Source organism: Lutjanus erythropterus, chromosome 7 (assembly GCF_056507025.1).
Source record: "Lutjanus erythropterus isolate fLutEry1 chromosome 7, fLutEry1.hap2, whole genome shotgun sequence".
NCBI classification, from domain to species: domain Eukaryota; kingdom Metazoa; phylum Chordata; class Actinopteri; order Lutjaniformes; family Lutjanidae; genus Lutjanus; species Lutjanus erythropterus.
Window position 1 is genome coordinate 10,908,069 of NC_139323.1, and position 17,854 is coordinate 10,925,922.

Here is a 17,854-nt window from a genome sequence, read left to right on the forward strand (position 1 = left end):
TTTCCCTGAGAGATAAATTGTGTGTGGTACAATTGGCGGAGTCGGGTACGGAACTGTCCTTTCGCTTTTCCTGTGAGGGACAGTCAACAGTCTAAGCTAAAACTCGCCAAACCGTTGATACAAATTTAACCGAAAAGAGGGGGATATCACCGGGAGTTAATATGTCGGGAAATAAAGACAGTGACGGCGGATGGAGGACATTTCTGTGGAATTCAGAGAAGAGGGAGTTTCTAGGACGAACAGGGTGCAGTTGGTGTAAGTACTCATTTTCCGTAATTTACTGAACTAACAAGCTTTCTGCTGTTTAGAGTCGACGGTACAATGTCAAATAAACCGTGATGTAGCACGTCTGGCTTAGAGAGTGGAAACTGACGCTGCTTAGTGGGTATTTTTTCTCTTTTTTTTCACCATTTCCTGGCTGTACAGACAGCACCTGTTAGATCTCACTGCCTGTGACATGCTGCTGCGTCGTGACTTCGGTTTTTCAATGGAGCCTGTGTGTGTGTGAAGAAGTTGGTCTGTCAAAGCCGAATAAACTCATCTGTGAAGAAAGAACCGGGCCTGTCTCACAAAGCTGGTCCACTAGACAAGCTACAGGTCAAATATACTGTGAAAATAAGGACCGTTATTAAGAAAAATCAATTAACTCGGGCTATAAATTAATTATTTGCACCGTATCACACATTTTCTTTGACCATTGGCTCATATGAGTGTTGGAAGATTCAAATTAGAGAACTGGCTTCTTGTTTAATATACTGCAATAGGACATGATTACCAAAGGAAGGCGTAGCCCATGACGGGCCATTGATTAATAAACGTCCTTTATGAAAAGGTCATCTTGAAGGACAGTGTGGTGGGCCAGGACTTTTCACCAAACCGAATGCTAAAAAGTTGGCTCACTTGTTCACCTCTTGTATTTTATCCTACTAATGAAAGTAAAAGAGAAACATTTTATTCCTCTCACTAATAAACCGAATAGCTAATCTCTGGCTCCTGTGTACAGGCCCGGCTATGCTTTCACTCAAACCCAAAGATTAATGGGTCCAGCAGCTCTAATCGTTTTACCTCTGTTTTCAATACTTTAAGACGGGGGAATGTTCGTCTAATACGGTCAGCAGTGGTTGTTGATTTGATGGGATAACTACGCGCCATTATATAGTACCAATTAAGCTCACTAAAGCGTTTTAACAAGTATAAATGGCTTTTTTTCCCCCCTCCTGCCGGGTTCAGGCAGGCGGGCAGACACTGCTTGGCAACATGGTGCTGCTGTGGAACAGATCACGACTCACATGTCTCAAGGGCCGCCCCTCTCCATCTTTTTCCTGAAAGAAACGAGACGTCGGTCGGCACGTCTTTGCCAGTTTTTTAAAAGCGCTCATTCCTCTTTGAGTGCTCCAATTAACAGTTTATTTCAGCGAAAGGGTAATTTTCTGACCATAAATCACAGCAATGTCGCCGTCAGGGCTGGCCAATCGCAAGTTTATAGCGAAGTTAGAGGAGCTACTTTTGGGTGAATATTTCATATCACTCCGCGCTATTAGTGTTGTGCTGTCACCTTTCCCGTAGTTATTCTGTTAGTATGCATCTATTCCGCTGTGTTATGAGGGAGAGTGATAACGCACTCACTAAAAACGAGCGATGTAGCTCTTAAAGCAACAGGTATGTCTGTCTGTGCCCTTGAGTTTTTGAAGGCATCGAGGGCCCTCACCAAACCCCATTCAAGAAACGTTCATTTTAACGCCAGACGGTGTTTGAAATGAACTATTTTATTTCTGCTGCACTCAACATGTGCAATATGGGAAATGACGAGTTTCAGTCTCAGACATGTGGCTCACTTCTTCCCTGCCAGTGTTACTGTGTGTTCATTTTGACATCAAACCTGTCAGAAAGCTGATGAAGCATTGACTAAGCTACTACACAAATGTTAGTAAAAAAAAGTGTGGAGACGTCAGTGAGGTGTGAATGTGGTGACTGAAGGCCCCTTCACAACATGCTGCAGCAGTAGTCTGGTGGGGGAGGTGCTCTCCATTCAAACTCTTCCTCTCACCACCACTAGGCCAGTTTCTGTGCCATTTACATTTCTGGGCAACAGAATGTCTGGGATATCTAGACTTGACTACAAAATGGTGCTGTATGTATTTATCACCCATGTGCACTCACACAAAAGTGATGTCCTGTCCTTGTCACTCTCAGGTAATTGGCTAGTAATATAATCATGCCCACGTAGACCTTTTTGTGCTTTTTACCAGCTAACAAATGTTACTGAACAGTCAGTGTCCTTGAAGGGCTTAGCTTCACGCTGTCTGATATGCCTGTTTGCCTGAATCTCACCCGCATCCATGAGAGAAAAAGTCATTTGTTTTGCAAATACCACGCACTCATACAGCCGGTACAAACTGTAACATATTTTAACGTCTTAGATGGGCTGGTCCAAAGACATGACGTGATTGTAATCCTACACAACTCATCAGCACGAGTGTCCATCTATAGTTTCCTGCTCAACAGGTGCATCTCACAGCACACCAGCTATGGTTGCAGACATGCTCATTACAAAATAACTCACCATACATTCGCATTGGAAGCCGGGCATGCTGTGACAACCTGTGGCCATATTGGAACACAAAATCAAAGCTGTCTCTAAAGTATGGAGTTTTAACTTGGGCTACACCTGATAATTATCTTCCTTACTGACAAATCTGCATATTATTTTCATGATCACTTTACTTTGTGTGGTCTATTAAGTGTCTAAAAAAATGAGAAAAATGCTCATCACAGTCTCCCATAACCTAAAGTGATGTTTTAAGATTGCTTCTTTTGTCCAGCCAACAGTCTGAAACACAAAGACTTTCACTGACGAAGAAAAGCAGCAAATTCTTACATTAATGAACTTAAACCAGCAGATGTCTGACAAAATTGGCAACGAATTTTCATTAATTCATTCATTTTATTTACCCAGAAAAAGTACCATGTGTCTGCTCAAGCCAAACTGCTCCATGTACACAGTGCTGTCTACAATGCATGCATCCGCCACTGAGCATCAATAAAGAGATGTTGTTCTTGATCACATGTGCTGGAAACACTGCTTGTGTGTTCTCGGTGTGTTTTTAGATGCACAAAAGTCACAGTATCAGGGTAACACGACGAGGCGTGGAGAGGGCAGGCCCAGCGAGCCGACTCCTGCAGACACCTCAGTCTGTGTAGTCTGTTGGTTGTGATAAGGCTGTGGAGTTGAACCTGTTATCAACCCGCCAAACTGGTTTTCGCAGTGGCTGATTCGGACACGCTGTTGGCAGCTGGAAGACATTTTGGGAAGGTGCCACAACAACAGCAAACACATCAGGAATGGGAACGTTGACGACGATCCTGTTGCCTGTCTGTGTTCAGTAACAGACAGTGTGGATGATTAAGATGGCTGTTATTGTTTCTCAGTGATGGAAAGAAACCAAAGTCCAAATGATCTGATATTGTAGAAGTTTTTGACATTTTTCTGATATTTCAGGGCCTAAACATAATAAACATAAATATGCAGATTTATTAATGTTTTTCATTCAATTCAAATGATAATTTAATACAGTAAATACTCAAGTTATTCCCAGAGGTGTATGGGAAATAAAATAAACCCAGTATTGCAAAAAAAGAAGGCAGTTAAGTTATTCTTGGGCTGCTTTTAAGGTCTCCAGTGGGATTGGACTATAAACTGTAAGTTTTTGGTTGTTTTGTTTTGTATGTGTTGTTAGATACAAATCCCATAGGAGGTGCTTTTTGTGTTTGAGCCACATGCTGTTTCTGGAGTGTTTTTTTGTTTTGTTTTGTTTTTTTTGTTAAAGATCACCACAAACATGTTTTACAGATAGGCTATTGTAAAGATGGATACAAACCAAAAAATGGGCTAATTAAAGGTGATAAAACTTGAGAGGAGACATTTAAGTATATCGTCCCAGCTGAAGTTGACGGGAAGTAGGCAAACAAGACATGCTAATTACAAGTTTCTGTCTACAACGGCAGTGTGAATAAAACCAGACAGGAAAACCGGAGCCTTTTTTCACTTAAGGGAGGACAGTGTTTTTTTGCCAAACCTGTTGTAAGCGGCGACACTGTAGGGGGAAGGGGTCTGCGTGAGAGGTGGCTGTGGCGCTGACGGGAATGACTAGTGACTCATCCTGCTGAATGTGAACCGCAGCCCTCCTGCTGTTGCATAATTGGAGTATATTTTAAATGAGGTGAAAAAAGCCTCACTATTGTTCTAAAATGGCCTCCACGACAAGCAGAGAAAGGGATCATACTGTGTGGAAGTGGTTTGTGGAGGATCTATTAAATGTAATTCCCAAGGCTTTTCTTGACTCCTGGAGGTTTTGTCCACTTTTTTTTTTTTTATCCTGAATGCTCACAGGTCAGAGACAGAAGTCAGCAAACCAAGTTACTTTTTAGGGAAGAATAAGTTCCACTTTTCAGTTCTGACCTCATGGTGATTGATCAAAAGATGTCATGATAATAACTTTTTGTTATGTTAAGTATGTTGGTCGATGAGTTTAGAGCTGTAACAATTAGTTGTCAACTATTAAATTAATTGGCAACTATTTTGTTAAGATTTTTTTTTCTTAGTTTAATATTTTAAGAAAAAATATGTAGATTCTGGGATTTCAGATTCTCAGTGAATATGTTCTGTTTTCTGTAGTCCTCTGTTGACAGTAAACTGAACATCTTTGGGTTTTGGACAAAACAAGACATTTGAGGAAGTCACCTTTGGTTTTTGGGAACTGTGATCAACATTTTTCACCGTTTCTTGGCATTGTATTGACCAAACAATCAGTTTATTAATTGAGAAAATGTTTGACAGTTTAATCACAAATGAAAATAATTGTCATTTGCAGCCCTAATTGAATTAAAACTTGTTTTTCTGTTGTGACATTCAAATCAGTCAGTGTTTCTTAGACTTATCCATTTATGGTGTGGTCTATGAAATGCTAAAACATTTTTTTGACATCTCTAAATGTCTGACCAAAAGTGCTAAAACCTTATATATTCCTTAGATATTCCTTGTAAAATTATGTAAAACTGAGAAAAGCAGCAAATACTCACATTTTAGGCACTAAAATAAGAGAAGAAGATCAGTTAATATACTTCTTGTTGCAGCTCTAATCAGTGTACATTATTAATGAAATGTATGTTTTTCCCCTCTGCAGTTAAAATCATCTTGTTCTACGTGATCTTCTACGTATGCTTGGCTGGAATTTTCGTCGGGACCATCCAGGCACTGCTGCTCACATTAAGTAGCTACAAACCCACCTATCAGGACAGAGTTGCACCTCCAGGTAAATATACTCCTCACATTTTTACTACTTTGAGCTTTTTTTTAGTGATCTGCTGCAGTAAGATTGGTGTTTGAGCAGCTCACAAGTTAGAACAAACAGCTGTTATGGACCGAGTAGCTTTGGTAAGGGTTCAGAAATGTTTTTGGCAAAGTCTCTGTGATGATGTGGCTGTGTGTGGTTCGCATAGTTAAAAATGACTGTTGGGATATGCCTTTAAGCAGCTAGTCTATCACAAGTCTTTGTGACCTTAGATAGGTTCAGCCATTTTGTCCTTCACTCCTCTCAGCCAGTCAATGTTTCCCCCCTCAGGCTACAGGGGAACTGTTGTAGCTTACACCCATTGTGACTAAAACGATTCATGTGTGCTATGACTGTGTCACAGCCAACATGTTTGAATAACTATACGCATGGCTGCCAGAGTTTATAGTTCGTTCTTTGTAAAATATAATTAAGTTTAGTCACAGCTAAGAGGCTTTTAAGCTTGTTTGTTTTTTGGGAGGGAGAGAAAAAACTTGAATCTGTAATCTTGTGGAAACATCAAATGCTGCTTCAGTCACATTACAAGCGTTTCGAAATTTCCTGCAAGCTCGGTTCAGATTTTAAGTGCCCAGCCTCGTCTTGTTGTGCCAGTACTTGTTTGCACAGCACATGCTCTAGCCTTGGCGGTATTTTTAGCAGTCATTGTAAATGACTGGCTTCATGCACACGGGTTAGTTTGCCTGCCGTTTTGTCTGTCAGCCGTCCATGACTGTTGAGAGTCAAAGAGTAGGCTGGCGCAGAGACAAGTGTGGAGCACTCTGAGCTGAAGCGAGTTTCCAGTAGTGGCAAGATAAAGGAAGCAGGGAGTAGTTAGTTTTCTCTTTTTTTTTCTTCTTTTTTTTTTTTTTTCAGAGCTCAAGCCCGCCTCTCACTCTGGGGCTAAAAGTTTCCATTGTGAGAGAGACACACGTGAGAGTGGATGGGTGGGGGCAGGGGATTGGTGAACTTTCACAAGCCACCACTGAAATTCAAATGACTAAGCGTTAGTTCTCTGTCTCTGTTGCACAAATGCTGCAAAATTTGCTCACAACTATGACAATAAATGATCAGAAGAGTGAGGAAGTAAGGCTGGGAAAAGGTTCATAAATGTCATGTTTCCTTTCACTCCTCTTACCCATCTCATTCTCCTCGTGCCACGCCTTGCTGAGGCCTTGTGCACAAGGTCTGTGGAAAATTACTGCTATAAAGGGCTGACAGAGACCATCTGAGGAAATCCCCAAGACCCTACATTGTGTGCTGTCCTAAGATAATAGAGCAGAGAGACTCTCTAGGTTCTACAAAGAACAGCTCATATGACATACAGCCTGTCAGGAATCTCACTTAATAATTAAATAACAGTTTTAGATTGTTTTTCTCAAGTTGTTTCATTTAACTCTATTATAATCAATATTTGTTCTTTCTCCTTTTGATTTGTAGTTTCTAATGAAGACAATTTTGTGTTTTTCAGGTCTATCACACACCCCACGCTCAGACAAATCTGAAATTGTTTTCAGTGTGACTAATGAGGAATCAATTAAGAAGTACACAGATAGCATGGGCAAATTACTTGAAAAGTATGATGAAGACCGTCAGACTGATGAGATGAAATTTGAAGACTGTGGAGGCAAGTATAATTCAACCATACTTTCTTTCTTACACCTGATGTGCATGTCACTCATAGACTGGCTGCACCAGCATCAGAGTTTAGCAAAACTGGCTTTAAAATGAGTAAATCCAGATTTCAAATTAAACAGATCTCTGTTGCATAATTTAAAACTAATCTCAGTTTAGTAAATCCAAGTTCAGTAATGTAAACAGAAATGAAATAGAGGTTAATCAACATGGAGATGCTTGGTTACCCAATTGTATGCTAGCTAAAATGTTTGGTTTAAACACTTAATTTTTTTTTTTAACAACTTATGTTGTTTGCTGGCTGGCTAAAAGGTTATCCACATGGTATATTGTTAGCTAGCTATGTCAAAGTAGTGATGACTCAGCAGAGAAGCTTTAATTTCTCCTCTTTCAAGAAAAACCTCTGTCAGTGAAAGAAAGAAGAGATGCATCATACAACTCAATTAGGTTGAGTTTGTCCTTTTAACTTTCTTTGAGGTACTTGATTATTTTGCTGAATCTACCCGAAAACGGCAGCTTTGTTAAGTTAAACCTCCTCAAGTGTAAGTTTGAAGTTAAGTGTAAGAGTTAAAACTAACTTGAGGTTTAAAGACAGGTTTAAATTGAATCTTTCTTGATTTTAAGCCAGTTTAAAAGTTTGGTGCAGTGTAATTGAAATCTGGTTTAAAAATGAACCCAGCAATAATATTTTTTTTTTGTAACTGTTAATAAATTCTTCTTAGAATATAAAAATTATGATAGAATTATAGACAGTGTTTCTATATGAATAATTCTATAATATTTGAAGTTTTTCTTATTTAATATAAATATTTGTCTGGCAGTGCTTGAAAAAAGACCTTTGCTTTGTGTGAATGGTATTCACTTGTGTTTATATGTCTAATATGTCTCTTTTTGTACCTTTTGCAGGAATTCCTCAGACATACAAGGACCGTGGATCTCTGGAAAGCAACGCAGGACAGAGGAAAGCTTGCCGTTTCTCCAGGACGTTGCTCGGTAGCTGCTCAGGGCTGAGTGATCCCTTTTATGGCTTCAAGGAAGGAAGACCATGCCTCATTGTCAAGCTCAACAGGATTGTCAACTTCAGACCAAAGGTAGGTTTACTGCACACTTACAACAGTATAACTTTAGGTGTTATAGGTGTATTCACACTGATAAAGGCACAATAAACAAACAATAAAACACAGCTGTAAACGCAGTAAAGTTGAAATGTGCAGGAAAGATGTGCATGATTTGATATTTATTAAAAGGCTTTAACCTAATTGTTTCTGTTTACTGACATGAAATGTCAGAGCCATGTGACTCACCAATCTGATTACAGATCAGGATTAATGTAATGTAATTAATGCCACTTTACTAATTTATGCACTTAAACGTGTCATAAAAATGGAGAATCTTCCACCTTGTAGAAACAAACAGCACAGAAACATTACTGGGAACATAAATCAGTCTTACCCAGTAGTGAAACATCAGGCATTGCTAATGAATGTAGCCTGCAGTCTACACGTATGATGTTGCATTGTGGGTAATGCAGGCACCGGATTTTGAAGAGAAAGAACAAAGTGTGGAATAACGTGATAATGACATGTTATACAAGTGCAATGCCAAATCAGTGCAGTACTGCTACTCTTAGTAATCAGTTGATATACAAAGAGTGGCATTTTTACGCACAATACAATCATTAATGTCCAAAATTGTAACTGAAATAACTAATCAGAAGTTGCCATAGAAAAAAAATTGCTGATTTACAGTGGTAGAAGAAAAAAAAAATACTAACACTTGGTGAAAATACTTCACTGCAAGTAAAAATCCTGCATTCAAAACCTCACCTAACTACAAGTATACAAGTGTTATCAGCAAAATGTAATTTAAGTATGAAAATTTCTCAGCATGCAGCAAAGTGGTCCCTGTCAGCGTTTTACTATTAAATATGATGTTTTTGCATTAATAATACTGCTGCATTAATGTGCATGTTGCATTTTGTTGCTGTAGATGTTTAAGGTTGAGCTCATTTTCACTACTTTATAAACTGTTGGGTAGTTAAAGCTGCAGCAGTGCATCCTGTGACAAATGCGTATCTCTAAAAAGTCAATTTTCATAGTGTCAGAAATATTGTATAACCCTGCTTTCAGCTGTGCGACGAAATATTTTGTAGCTGATCCAAGAGGGTTTTAAAATAGTTTATTTAGCTGAAGAAGAATGAGAATCTTCTCAGCCCCTTAAAGAAACATCCTTCAGTTTTACCACATTTTTTTTGTACAGGAAAAAAGGGGGAAAAAATAATCAGAAGAGTCTGAAGAGAATAGAAGTATAAAGTTGCATAAAAAGGAAATAACTGTGTTGAGTTTAACAGCATACGGCTCAGTGTAACTGTCTGGGGAAAGTGAAAACTGGTTCAGTTCTTCTGATTTCAAGAGAACTATAGAAATAACAAATCTTCTTGCTGATGGTCTCGTTAATTTATGTAGGTCATATAGAGGGATCAGTAGTAAATTGAGACTGTTTCATAACCTGTTAAAAACTTGTTGTAGTGGGTTTATTTACAGTACTTGAGTAAATGTACTTGGTCACATACCACTACTGCTGATTTATATGGAACTTTACAAGACTTCTTAATAACTCACATCACACTAAAATGCATGCAAGTTGCACCACGTAAAACCACGTGGTCCTAGCCACAATTAAATATAATGTAACCACCTGCTCAGGATGTCGTTAACCAACCAGTTTTTTGTTTTTTTTCTCCCCCTTTTTTTAGGCTCCCTCTAGCAACGAGTCACTCCCAGACTCTCTGCAAGCCAAACTACAGCCCAACGTGATCCCCATCTTCTGCAAAAACAAGGTATGTTTGATATGACAGCATCTGGCCATGATGTATTAGAACATATACAGGGTTTCTGCAACAAGCCTTTAAGAACATCATGAGTTTAATTTAAGATTAATTTCATGTCTATACTGGGAAAAAAAATACATACACCATTTGCATAAGCGATTATCGGTTCACTGTTGGTTGGTTTTTATCCCCAAAACACATAAAAAAAAATCCAACTTAATAAAAATAACTTTAACTTGATAATTCTTTTTTTTTTAAGGAGAAATCTGTAATAAATTTACCATAATTTATCGTGCACTGACATGCCTAATTGATAAATTGGCTTCTCTGGCAACAACATTGCGGCCATGGTTTGAAATTTGTAGTCAAGACCAGAATAAATATTTTGCTTTGCCTGTTTCACATAAATTAAAGTTCAAATTAATATTAACTGTAAGCAATCATTAATAATTTTGTAGAAGGAGTGGATGTTTATAGCTCTTAAATTGAGCAATATGTTAATGCAGTCTGGCAGGCAGTGTGTATTTTCAGAGCAGTGGGCTTTTGTTTTCAGGATAACAGGCTTAGCTTTACATTGAGAGACAACAGTTATAAACAGCTGATCGAGTTGTCAATTTACAATGTTGATAGATGGCATGTTGAATAGGATTGTTCGAAATGGTATTTTAAAGACATTCTGTAAAGATCCAGAAGGGATTTTAGACTTTTTAGACTATTTAAGGAGCTGCAGATAGCCTGTATATACTAGTGTATATTTGTCTGTATTATTAATGCTGTTTAAAAGTCCAGACTTTAAAATGAACTGTTGTGTCTGCAGAGAGACGAGGACGCAGACAAGGTCACAGAGATCAAGTACTTTGGCATGGGCGAAGGCTTCCCTCTTCAGTACTACCCGTACTACGGCAAACAGCTGCACCCACAGTACCTGCAGCCTCTGGTGGCCATCCAGTTCTCCAACATCACCTGGAACCAGGAGGTGCGCATCGAGTGCAAAGCATACGGAGCAAACATCCAGTACAGCGAGAAAGACCGCTACCAGGGACGTTTTGACGTTAAGCTCACAATCAACTCGTGACCTCAGCCATGATGAGCACTCTCATTTTGAAACCAATAAAATGTAGAGAGAATAAAAAGAGTTCAGATAAAACACCACTAGTCTTTGAACATTCATAATATACAGGACCTACACTTAATCTGTGTGCTTTACACTAGCTTTTCTGTGTGTTTGTCGAGGGTTAGAATGTAAAATACAAGAGTAGCAATAGCAAATATTTATTCTACTGTACATGAAAATATTCCTTGAGCCATGGGATGTGTTCATCTATTACTGTAAAACTGCAATTCCACTACTGACGTGTAGCGAGCTGTGTGTTCTGTCCCCAAAGTATCTCATCCTAACGTGGTTTCTATATATTTTTGGAGTGTCCAGTGCTGTAGTCGAGTCCTGTTGTAATATCTCTCTGTCTTACGTCAGCTTTAGTGGTCCAAGGTGTGTGTGCGTGCGCTCGTGTCTGTGTGCAGGTGTGTTAGTTCATGTGAGTGCGTGGAGTGTGTGTTAATGTGCTCTGACTAACTGAAATACTAGCATGGTACTCTGAACCTTTAAGGCCCATGTATGAGTAAATGACTGCGCTCCATGGAATCGGTTTTTTTCGTGCGTGTTTCTTTATCCAAGTTGACTGTGGAAGGATACATTTGTACACCTTTTTCTTTGTTGTTCACCTTTAGCTGTAGGATGTGGTTTGATGACATTTCTGTTTGATACTCTTACATCTGTTCATTCTTAATTCGTAGTGTAGAGCTTTGTGGGTCCAGCCTAGAAGACTGTCACCTCCATGGAAACAGTGGCAACTCAGTGCTTTGAAATCTGTTTTGCTGGAGACATCACATGTCGTGATGCTACTTACTATTGAATGTTTTAGCCATTTTCATGGTGGAAGAATTTTATATTTATGCAGTTGTACATTTTTTTCAAAGTTTAATGTATGAATCCAATACCAAAGTCGCTGGTCAAAAACGTTTAGAAAATATCAGAGGCAATGCAGTAACCCGTGTAATAAGATGTTTAGTTGGTGTGAAAATACTTAATTCAATGTTGAAGATCAAAACAAATGTCAGGAGTCTGCTCTTGTCACTTTATTTAATCTGCATAAGGCTGAAATAAACAGAAAAATGAGGCAACTGTCAAGTCTTTGAATATGTAGTCACACCTGGTGTCTCCTCTGCATTCACCCGTCCAGAATCTTGAAGAAATACTGCACCTATAAAAAAAGAACCGAAACCTAATTATAGCACCTCCTGAATTCAAGGAACAGTTCACCCCAAAACCAAGAATACAGTTTTCACTTTTACCTGTAGTGTTATTTGACCATCTAGTTTTGGTGTGAGTTGCTGAGTTTTGGAGGTTTCTGCCTTCTTGATGGAATGACTATGAAACTGGAACTCAGCTTGTGGTGCTGATTTGAAAAACTTGACAGATCAAGATAATCCGCAGACCTTGTTGTGAGCAGTTTCATATAGGAACTATTTTCTTTCTAAAACCCTTTTTACACCAACATTTGGACATGTATGCAGTATTTTTTTAAACATGGCTGATCAATCAATTATTAAATTAATCTATCCAATAAACTGTTTGGCTAATCAATGACTTTGAGTAACTTTTAAGAAAGAAGTCTAAATTCTCTGATTCCAGCTTCTTAAATGTAAATATTTTCTTGCTTGTATGGTCATTTACAACAGTAAACTGAATATATTTGGGTGGAGGGTTTTGGGAAACACTGAACAACATTTTTCAACATTTTCTGACATTTTTAGACCAAACAACAAATCCACAAAATAACTGACAATGAAAGCAATCGTAAGTTGCAGCCCTGTAGACAACTGAACATTTTGCCATTGCAAGTTGAGAACTTTGCCTTTGTTTTTTTTTTCTTATGGGTCGCCATGAAAGCAGAGACTCAGCTCTGTCTGCAGAAGAGCAGAGAAAAAGGCGATTTTAAAAGTCTCTGTGTTCAGCTCTCAGTACTTTTGTAGCCTCTGACTGAATCGCTGGTTTGAAATTTAGTTTCTCACCTGTGTCACTGTTTGTACTTTTTATTTTTTATCATTTCATGTTCACTTTCAAGTGATAGGAGTCTTGTGAAGTTACTGCTGATGAAAAGCCAGCATTTCCTGATTTTGCTGCTTCATAATAAAAGCTTTTAGATAACAAAATAACGGGACTTTTATTGTGAAGAACTTAATAGGAAATGAAATGTGCCACAGTCTCACAGATTATTCTCCCATGAAACTATTTCAAATTGATTTTTATTTTATTTTATTTTCAATTTTGAGCACCACAAATGCCACAGTGTTCCATTATACTCTTGACAGATAAATAACACTACAGGTAAGAGGAAAAATATGTATTTTTAATTTTGGTGTGAACTATTCCTTTAAACCTTAACATCAAAGTATGAGCCATTCCTTCCTCTCTGCTACCAGAATAGTGATATTGTGAAAGTTCACAGACTAAACTCTCCTCTGCACAAGCCCCTTTCTTGGCCACTGTGTCCCAGTCTTGGGAAAATGGCAGCTCAGTCAGTCACAGGCTAATGTTTAACAAGGAGGCATTTGTCCAAGCCACAGATCAGGAGTTTTCCTGAACAATGACGCTCGATGGGTCAGACCCACTCGCTGCAAAACAATGGTTTTGTTTCAAATTCCTCTGCCATTCTTGTTCTCCTCAAACCCAGTGTGAGCTAAGGTTGCCCCAGCCCACAGAGAGGAGTCATGAGACTCGTCTAAAGAGCCGGCCGGCCGGCCGGGGGTTTTGTTCTTGGCCAAATGCAAGGTGGTTATTTATGCATAGGCTGGAAGACAATGTGGAAACCTATTGGTGGGATCAGAGGGACTGTGGGTGTATTTTATGATACATGGAGGGTACAGTGTGCGTATGTCTGTCTGTGTGTATAGCAGCACCCACCTCCAGGACACCGTCCTCAGGGAGGTCTGTACAGTGGACTGCGTTTTTCACTTTGTCTTTGCCGTAAAGAGCACGAAGCGTGTTTGGTCGAAGATGTCGTGAAATTTCCTGTTGAATAAAAACATCTTGGTTGTGAATTCCTGCCTGATGAAACAAGCACGACTCATCTTATTAGCATGCAGCTCAGTTTCACAAACAGTGACAATGACACACTCTCTGTGCCAAATATCAAGTCCTGTGTGGAGAAACTGAACATCCTGTACTGTTACTTTGATACTAAGACAAAGTGATTACTCAGCGACTGGACATGTGATCCTGTAGAGGAAGTGACAACAACACTCAGCAACTTTTTTACACATTGAAGGGAGGGATAGATTACAATTGCTTCCTATTTACATATCAGAATGTAAGAAATGTAATCAAAGCATAAACTCAGTCTGTTGCTATGATTGTGCAACAGGTATCCATACTACTAGGTTCAATGCATGATTCTTTAAAGGGACAGTTCCCTCAAAAATCAAAAATTACACATTTTTCCTCATACCTGTAGTGCTATTTGTCATCTCAATAGTTTTGGTGTGAGTTGCAGAGTTCTGCAGATATCTGCCTTCTCTCAAATATAATGGAACTAGATGACATTCAGCAACTTGTGGTGCTAAAGCACCAAAAATATATTTAAAAAAACTTAAGAACAGTGTCTCTTTCCAGAAAATCATGACCCGGTTACTCAAGATAATCCACAGACCTTGTTGTTAGTTTCATGTAGAAACTGTTTTGTTTAAACTGAACCACACCCGTTAACTGTAACACTGTGCTAGTTAGCTCAGTGGTGCAGCTCAGCTGAGGAGGATGCAATTAAAGGTATAGTTCAGATTATTTTATGCAGGGTTGTATGAGGTACTAGTCGGTGTATTACCTACAGCAGATGGCATTTTGAGTTTTGTTGGTTCAGAGAGAGCAATGTTTGGCTGACAGATTGCTGAGAGAACAGGTTGTCTGGAAGTAAGTAAAGCAGTGAAAATATTCTAAATATAGCATACACTTTAATTGCTATTTTTTTCAGGTGGACTTTTTCAGTGGTTAAAATAAAAATGTTTTGCTGCTGATCTGTCCACAGCAGTTCAATGCTTAGCTTCAGTGTAAGTGGTCTCCACTGAGGATGTGCCGACCACCATTTACTGTAGCTAATATGCTGACAACCCCACTTCAAATAATCCAAACTACCCCTTTACGTTTACATCCCAAACTGTTGTGAGCATGAGCCTCTTGTCCATGAGTAGATGCACCCTTCCCTCTGCGTGGTGATACAGTTGGTAGGTATTGTTCTGTTAAAAGAAAGTAGTTCCTACATCTAGTCTCAATATATTTGAGAGAAGGCAGACATCTCTACGGGCAATATCACCAAAACTATCTAGAGAGATAAATAGCACTACAGGTAAAATATGTTTTGTTTTGTTTTTTTTTAATTTTGGGGTTAACTGTCCCTCAAGGTGAGCGGTTTCCACACATTTACATATTACTCCTTTCTATTTTGTGCAGTTCAAACAATAAAGGTTTAACATTTTCCCATCAGTGTACACAACAAATACATCATGGAGACACTAAGTTCTCTTCTCAGTGCTTTCCTTCAGGCAGCAGTGACTGTCTACTTCCTCTCAACATCAGACACTCCCAAGGTCAGAGACGGGCTCTGTTGCCCTTTGCTACTTGGTGCCTCCAGGAAATGCAACCCTCCCACAGGGTCTGCCATCAAGGGAGGGACAATATGAGAATAATTACTTCACCAAGACGACTATTAACTCTAAAGGAATGCAAACATTATATAACATGTAGTTCTCATGTAATATTTGACACACTGGAAAAAGTACTGCATGTTATTTTTTTACATTTTCAAAGGTGCATTTGATCTTATTTGAGCAGCGGGGTCAACATCAAAGTGAAAACACTAAAAACTGATCAAAATGGACCACTAACTGAAAAAGTGTCCTCTTTCTTTTGAGCAGAGAATAGAACAATAAGACCATTTAGAAGTACATTCACATTAACACTACTTAACGTTTGTTTTGTCTCAGATTGTGTCAAGAAATGAATCTGAGTGTGTTTTGCGTCAGGGAAACCTTTCCTATGACAAGCTCTTTATCCTCCTGTGGTTTATGAGAGCACACACAAAAGGCAGGAACAAGCCTCAAGGTCATTAATCAACCGAGCCTTCGCCTTCGAGCCATTCACCATCTCTTAAAACAAAAACCCAGTGGAAACAAGGCTCCTGCTTCAAATTATCCTGCCACACAACACTGACTTGAATATGAAAGAAAAAAAAATGTTGTAAGGTTCAAGGATCATGGGAACTGTAGATCAGATGGGCACTGTTGAGTCATATGAGCTCTATTTTAGCTCTTTTTCAAGGACTGTTAAATTTTGAAGTTACACTTTGGCTAGGAAAATAATTCATTTTTAATTAATTAATCATTTTTATCACATATTTGATCAGAATATTTTTTTCAGAAGGGCAGGAAAAAAATCACAAAAGAGTTAGACAAGAATTTCAAAATTTAATTAATTTAAAATGTAAAGATTCAAAATCTATATAGTGGCATCTAGCGGTAAGCTTGGGAGATGGCAAACACCTCGTCTCACTCTCCCCTTTCTAGTGTGTAGGAGAACCAACGGTGGCAGAAAAAGTAAAGAAAAATGTAAAAGGCCACATCTAGATCCAGTGTTTGCTTTGTCTGTTCTGGACTACTGTAGAAACATGGCAGTGCAACATGACAGTCTCTGTGGAAGGGGACCTGCGCCTAGAGTGCTAAGAAATGAGCATTTCTCAAAGTCAATGGGTTTTTACAATGGGTTTTTAGTTATATGCCCGAAATAAGGTTTGTGGTTAACAGCATATTTAAAAGAAAATTGCATTCTGTTCTGTGAGTCATTTAAATATATCAGAAAATACACCACTTGTGAATTTTAAAGCTTTTATGTGTCTCAAAAAAGGCGGTTACGAACAAGCGGCTAAATGACACTACAGAGGTAGTCAGGGACAGGCGTCATCATGCCGAGCACTACTTACTTAGTGGTGGCAATGCTTATCGCCCAATAATAACTTTTTACTTCTGCCGATTGCATTTACGCTTCAAAAATCATAAAAGTGGTGTTGATTTGTGAAAATTATCTTGCTGAACAAAACATGCCAATGTCATAAACTTGTTTTGCACAGAGCAGAATTTCTGCACTAATCCAAACGCTAATGGAAAAATCCAATGGGCTTTTGTTGAGGAAACTTATGCTAACTTCCAGGCTAACCAACGAAAATACACCATCCCTGCAGCACTTTATAGTAGTTATAGTAATGACATTATGCTAACATGCTAAAGGAAGATGTGATCATGCTATAAATAATACCTGCTCAGCATCAGCATGTTAGTATTGTCAATGTGAGTATGTTAGTATGATGACATTAGCATTTAGCGTAAAGCATAGTCTTGTTCTACTGTCTCCTTTTTCAGGCCAATCCAGCGTCATTATCAGTGATGAGAGGTGAGGTGATATCTGCTAAACTGTTTAGTCTACCAAATGTCTTGTGACAAAAGTAATGACTGTAGTCCAGTGATGCAGCTTGGAAAATTTAATTATCACTACAGGAAGACTCAAGACTAGTTATTTTTGACTAAACTGTAACAGTGGTTTTGAGTGTCATCGTCTGGCTTCTGACTGTCAGCACCAATCAGATTGTGTCTGTTGGAAGGTGAACAAGGGCAGGACTCCAAATATGGCTGCTCAGTAGTGAAATAATCATTGGTGGCATAATGATGTGTGTCTGAGTGTTGTGGGTCTGTGTCTTAGGAAACTTCAAGCAGCAGTCTGTGCACGACCATCTGTAAACTGGCTCTGACCAGGCAGCAGCCTGTTGTTCATGTGTCCCAGGCAACATGAGACTAGAGCCAAAGATGGCAAAGGGGAACTTAAGGGGAGATTTACTCAGTGATAAAAGAATTCTTTGCAAAGCAGTGCTCTCCGTAATTGCATTAGTTACTCATGAGTGACCTGCAGTCAAGAGTTTAATTTGATTTTAATGAGTCGCCTAGTTTGCTGGACTGAAGTTCT

At 38.9% G+C, this 17,854-nt stretch overlaps 2 protein-coding genes across 2 annotated transcripts in view; one reads left to right on the forward strand and one right to left on the reverse strand.

Moving 5' to 3' along the window:
* atp1b1a (ATPase Na+/K+ transporting subunit beta 1a) lies at positions 1–11,969 on the forward strand. The gene is made up of 6 exons (XM_084722655.1): positions 1–255; positions 5,184–5,312; positions 6,799–6,954; positions 7,869–8,053; positions 9,718–9,801; positions 10,610–11,969. Exons 1-6 carry the CDS (start codon positions 162–164, stop codon positions 10,865–10,867), a joined length of 906 nt encoding a protein of 301 aa, XP_084578781.1. The 5' UTR covers positions 1–161; the 3' UTR covers positions 10,868–11,969.
* The window catches only part of nme7 (NME/NM23 family member 7), a gene marked incomplete at its 5' end in the record, with an annotated part of 25,540 nt that continues 19,592 nt past the window's right edge, over positions 11,907–17,854 (reverse strand). The window contains 2 exons of the mRNA XM_084722654.1: positions 11,907–12,053; positions 13,757–13,864. Of these exons, the coding sequence (XP_084578780.1) occupies positions 12,021–12,053; positions 13,757–13,864 (141 nt within the window). The remainder of the gene's footprint in view (positions 12,054–13,756; positions 13,865–17,854) is intronic.